The sequence below is a fragment of the Achroia grisella genome, unplaced genomic scaffold (genome assembly GCF_030625045.1).
Source record: "Achroia grisella isolate CSIRO2021 unplaced genomic scaffold, CSIRO_AGI_Agris_v1 utg512, whole genome shotgun sequence".
NCBI classification, from domain to species: Eukaryota; Metazoa; Arthropoda; class Insecta; order Lepidoptera; family Pyralidae; genus Achroia; species Achroia grisella.
In genome coordinates, this window is record NW_026712906.1 from 2,647,234 (window position 1) to 2,653,639 (window position 6,406).

General features: G+C 33.7%; 1 protein-coding gene across 1 annotated transcript in view; it reads left to right on the top strand.

The window, feature by feature from the left end:
• LOC131846735 (von Willebrand factor A domain-containing protein 8) overlaps positions 1-4,510 on the top strand; it is a 35,519-nt gene extending 31,009 nt beyond the window's left edge. The window contains exons 17-21 of the mRNA XM_059196117.1: positions 304-424; positions 967-1,147; positions 1,418-1,563; positions 2,120-2,221; positions 2,619-4,510. Coding sequence (XP_059052100.1) covers positions 304-424; positions 967-1,147; positions 1,418-1,563; positions 2,120-2,221; positions 2,619-2,730 — 662 coding nt within the window. The 3' untranslated portion in view covers positions 2,731-4,510. The remainder of the gene's footprint in view (positions 1-303; positions 425-966; positions 1,148-1,417; positions 1,564-2,119; positions 2,222-2,618) is intronic.
• The last annotated feature ends 1,896 nt before the right edge of the window (positions 4,511-6,406 follow it).

Genomic DNA, 6,406 nt, shown 5'->3' on the forward strand with positions numbered 1-6,406 from the left:
AATAGTGAACACAAAAACTAGTATAATACAAATACTCACAATTGCGCGCGCTGTTTTCCCGCTCTAGCCCTCTGAACCTCTAGAGCCCTGAGCACAAGACCAAGACAAGAGCTTATCATCATAATTAGCATTATAAATATCATAGAGACCATCATGCGCACCAGTATCTAAAAAATGCGACCGAATGCGACAATCTAGGGTCAATACATTAAGTTGCCATTGAACTGAAAAAGAAGAAGTTACTTACTACACCTTCGTCGTAGTCGGGTCGTCAAATTATAAAATATTGTTTTTTTATTATAGGTTTGGCTGGCGAGCGCGCCATCTACCGGCGACGCGCGGAACAAGATCCGCCGCCGGGCGCTCCGCCAGAACGACCCAAGAGGTTGCGGCTTGTGGTTGATGTCTCCGGCAGTATGTACAGGTATTATCATCATTTCACAATGTTTTTATGTATAGACGACACAGTGAAATTATGTATGTTAGAGATCATATCCGTATTGTAGAAAAAGGTAGTTTGTGTTTAATACTAATGAAGTACCCGATTTAAAGATTATTATAAATATTATAAATAACGCCATCTAGTATTTATAGACTGAACTAAGTTATTTGTCATAAGATATCCGTTACCCCCGCTTCTCTTCCTACTACACTGACTATTTTTTATATATAAATATATATAATACATTAAAGGATACTAATTAAAGGCGCCAAAGCATATGCTATTTAGAATCACTAAGAATTGTTATAGTCATTCAAATTATTTATTTACATGCAATGGGTTATGATTTAAATGTACAATTATTTATAGGCGAACACGGCATGCAAAATAATATTCAAAAGTTATTATTATTATTATTTATTTATTTCAGGCAACTAGGCCCATATCACAAATACCTTATAGACATACATATGAAATAATATTATAGCTATATAAGAAAAATCTTAAATCAATCTATCCATCAGGTTCAACTCATACGACGGGCGTCTGGAACGTTCCATGGAGGCGGTAGTGCTGGTGATGGAAGCGCTCCGAGGTTACGAGGCACGCATCCGATACGACATGTACGCGCACTCCGGGGAGGACCACGCTCTGGAACTAGTGAGGGTCGACCAACCGCCTGATAACGAGAAGCAGAGATTACAGGTTAGTCATTTGTATTGATTGTTGTATCGGTCTGAGTGTTTTCTATGTATGTTATATATGCATTTACAAAAAAGAATCTAAGTATTTATATCAGTTGTTTAGGATATTAATCCTAGGTTGTCAGGGATGAGCCCACTGCCATCTCTCGGTTTCATGTTTAATTTCGTATCATTACATCTTTTACCGGAGAGTCAGGCAGGAATGTATAGGATTTGAATTCACGATATCTTGAGCGTTATTCAGGGTAGTAAACTACCAGGTGATTTTCAGATAATCCGCACGATGCACGCACACTCCCAATTCTGTTGGACTGGCGACAACACTCTGCCCGCGACCAAGCACGCCATCTCCACGCTGGCCAACGAAGACGCTGATGAGGCTATTGTGCTTGTATTATCCGATGCCAATCTTAGAAGGTACCCAGAGAAACACATCATCATCATCTCAGCCCGGAAGACGTCCACTGTTGAACAGAGGCCTTCCCCAAAGATCTCCACGACGATCGGTCCTCATAAACACATTAAGCAATTAATATTTTTGCCGTAACAAATCCCAGTTGAAGTATAAATATTTGACGGCCTCGGTGGTGTAGAGTTTTAGCACACTGGTTTACTTCCGATGGTCACGGGTTCGATTTCTCGCACAGCGCAAGAATTTGTATCGGTCTGAGTGTTTTCTATGTTTAATATGTATGTATTTACGAAAAAAAAAATCTAAGTATTTGTATCAGTTATCTTAATAGATATTATAGGTATATACATATATAGATGTTATGAGTAATCCCATAACACAAGCTTTAGCTAGCTTAGCTTAGGTCCAGATGGCGCTGTGTGAATTGTTCTGAGATTATTAACTATGTTACATAAAAAAAAGGACATGACATGTTGTTTTTACTACTATTATGTATCATGCAAGTTGAGTTTCGTATCGTATTGTTTTGTATTGTATATTTATGTGTATTGATTGTTTTAGATACGGCATACAACCTCAAGAGTTGGGTACCATTCTGACTTCAGATAGCAGAGTTCATGCGCATGTTATATTTATCGGCAGTTTAGGAAATGAGGCAGCGACGTGAGTATTTATGCATTTATAATTATTTGGTAAAGATTATCGGATAAAATGTAACATCCATATTAGACCATTAATAAATAAATGAATATAAATATCTTCGTAAAGTTTACTATTATAAATGTATAAGACTAGAAAGATTTTAACAAGATTTTTTTTTAACAAATACTTTTAGAAAATGTTATATAAGTAAGTAAAGTTAGTTTTTAGAAACATCCAGTTGACATAAACTTCCTCGCAACATTATAAATTGAAGATTTTTACTTCTTTTTTCTCTTATTGTTGTCGGTCTGATTTGAACTCGCATCTTTTTTGTGTAATTTGTCTACCTCAAATTACATCAATAGGCCATGATGCTCTCATATACTTCGTTAATAATATTATTTTTATATGTAATCAGGATGTTGCGTGATCTGCCGGCGGGACGCGGTCACGTGTGCATGGACGTAGCCTCCCTGCCGCATATAATGCAGCAAATATTCGCCTCGTCGCTGTTACAAGACTCCACGTAACACCTTCAACATATTGGGAACACTAAGACTTCATCCGTACGTCGTGGATATTCCACATGTTCCGAATACGTCATTTTTAATACGCACTGTGAAAGAGCGGAATACACTTCCAGTTTTCGTGTTTCCGGAGAACTACAACACCGGATTCTTTAAGTCTTTCACCGTAGGTGAATAGATTTCTTCTGGGTTAGCACGCTATATCCTAAACCAAACGTACACTCATTATAATAAAAAAAATGCACAGTTTTAAACCTTTTTCATGTTCTTTTACAGTTGTATATATTATATAAACGAGATATTTGTGATCATTTTATTTAAGAGCTCCTGATATTAAGACGCTATTAACGTCCTGGTCAACTGTTAACCCGACTATCAAGTAATATCTCGTTCTTATAATGAAAGTTAGAAAAAATATTTATTCAGTGTAAATACAATAGGAACAAAAAGTTTTTACATAAATAAATGTTGCATATAAAACACCGAAATAGCTCCACTTAGCTTTATGGCATGTTATAGACAGATAGATAGATGATTTATTTGTTTGAACATTGTTTTCTTTACAATAAATGTTACAATAAAATAGAGTACAAATGTTCGTCTAATAATCAGAAGGCATGCAAATTTTTCTTAATGATTATATTAAAAATAATACTAAGAAAATGAAGTTATGTTCTATGTGAACATACCGCTCGTTTTCGGTTACAAAAGTGAAATATAAAGGGCACCATTTAAAATACTAATAAGTAAAAAAAAACAGGTTATTGATCAAATATATAATTAAATTTTATATCAATTTATATAAAATGTAGGCACAAATTACAGTATAAAATACAGAACTACTATATTATAGCTGTTGTTACTAATATATTATAGAGTATTGGCTAATATATACTGATTTCATCTATGCATGTAACATACTAAAAATAAATAAGTATAACTAATACATACTACTTGTCAGTAGAATTTATATATTAAATAATATTTGACATATACAAACTTCTAAACAACTTAGTGCCTGACAATATGCTGTATAATAAGCTGACCTGACTCCACTGGTGTCCAACCATACTGTTAGCGCAGTCGAGTATAACATTCCATATTCAACCTTTAAAAAAACTAGTATTCGTCCAAAACTAGTTTAAATCGGAACTACATAGCAGTTTAGTTTCAGATTCGTCTGTAAATGATACTGAATTTTTCCTTCTAGTTTCTTTGAACGATATCAAAATGTATACATATTACATTATATATTTTATAGTATGTCGAAGCAGGTATAACTTATATAATTATTCTGTACATGTGTTTGTCACTCAACTCTTCTTATACGGCTGGACCGATTTAGATGAAATTTTGTTTATATTTTAATGTGTTCTTATATGGTTTGATAACACAATTTGTGTACCAGTAGGTGACATTATTTTTCCGAGCAGGGCGTTTACGTCCGCAAGTGATAATAAATATAAATACTTATTTTATTATATATATTATGTGGGTATTAGAAGAAAGTATTTAAGTATGACTAGCGATTCTTCCTCAATGCCTTATACCTTTATAATTGATACGATATACGTACCAATACAAGGATGTTGAAATGTGTATAGTTAGTAAAATATTGGTTAACTATATCCCAAGTTGTCCGGGTTAGTCGTAAAGGCAATAATAGTGGCTAGCTGGTTATAGTATTCATGTCATTATTTATATTTTTAACCGGGTAAACACGAATAATTTTATGGTAAATAAAGGTATTTACTACTCGACATTTCGACTAGGTTGCACTAGCCAATAATAATAATCAAATTTTATAAATAATACATATTAAACAATAAATATAGTCTACAATATCACAAAGAAACATAGTGGGTAATGAGCAGAGAATATTTTAGATTTAGAATCCTTATATAAACTGCACGGTCTTATTTTCTCTTTATTTATTAGTACTAATTTCGAACCCTCGTATTACCACGTGTACGCGGGGGAGCTTCATCTTGCAAAGGTATACACTTATATATTATTAGACAATATCTTATAAAAGCACCTCGCCTCGATCTAAAAAAGTATATTACACAAGTAAGGCATCACCCATGAGCCTTACTTGTGTAATATACTAATACTATTGGCATTTCACCATGGTGGTCCTTTACGGTTGACCCTGTATAGTAATTCAAACATATAGTTAAGATAGTAACAATTAATGGGATCTCTAGTATATTGGTAAATATATATGCTTACGTGTCTTGTGTTATGTGTTTGACAATATAGTGAACATTGTAAATATTTTACACTACCTCATTTGTAAAATAAAATAGGATAGCTGTATAATATTGTGGTATAAATATTATTTATTTTTATAATTATTGTATTTCAATATGTAATTTAATTTTATAATATTTTATATAGAAATATTAAATATTGTGTTTTAGATGTATTCATTGTTTAATTTCTTTATGACATCATCATAAGGGTCGGTGACCGCAGGGTAAAGTACTAGTCAGTAAGGTATATATAATATGAGTCAATATTCTTCCAAAAAAATATCAAGTTGCCTTTGAATAAAAAAAAACAAAATTTATTTATTAGTTTTGGAGATACGATGCCACAGACAGATACAAAACACATCAAATTTATACTATAAGTTGACCTTTTCTTTGTATCATGGGTTAATAACATAACGTGTATAACGTTTGACAGTGCCTTATAGTAATAATAATAATAAAAATAATCCCTAGACAATTCACACAATGTCACCTAGTCCCAAGGTAAGCAGAGCTTGTGTTATGGGTAGTAACTAGATAACGGATACAATTACTTACATATAATTTTAGTAAATACATACATAATAGAAAACACCCGGACCGTTACAAACAATCTTAGTCATGAATATAAATGTTTGTACCGTGCAGGAAATCGACTCCGCGACCATTACAACTAAAGCCGTGACCATGCTATTTTTGAAATCTCGTATTAAATGGTCTGTATGAGGCATAAAAACTCAAAAACACTTTTGTATCTAGTTTAAATTTGGAATGAATGCGAAGCATTCATTTGTTTTATGAATAAAAAATATTATTGGAGAGATGTGAAAATACCATCATGGCATTTCATTTAAACTATAATTTATACATGATCTTTGTTCAGTCTAATGTGTGAAATTTATGAGGTTAGACCCGACATCAATAAGTGACACGAGCCGCCATAAGCCCTTCCAATACTGCCACAAACCGAACGGCTATGAAATCGCTCTGGACAATTTAAAACGAATTAGGCCGATGTGCTCTCGAACGTGAAATTAATGGGCCGCCTTCCCGATTCCGTAACGGATTAGAGAGAACATCCACCCAGGCGGAAGGTACAGACAAATAAAATTAATGAAATCTCACCATCTAATCGGAAGATGCTATCTAAATTTGGGATTAGTCACACTGATTAGTTTGAAAACTCAGATGATATCATGTTGTATATATAATAAACTAAAAGAAATATAATATATAAATCGCAGTTAGTTACTTGTAGGTACCTAAGAGGCTTCAAAGTCTTAATCACCGACGTGAAGTAGCTTGTCTATCGGTGTTCTATAGGCTCAATTTTGGCGAATGTGCTCAAGAACTGCACAACCTCATTCCTCCAGCACCGTTCCATCAACGTACAACAAGACGTAGAGAGCGGCTCCACCCCTACA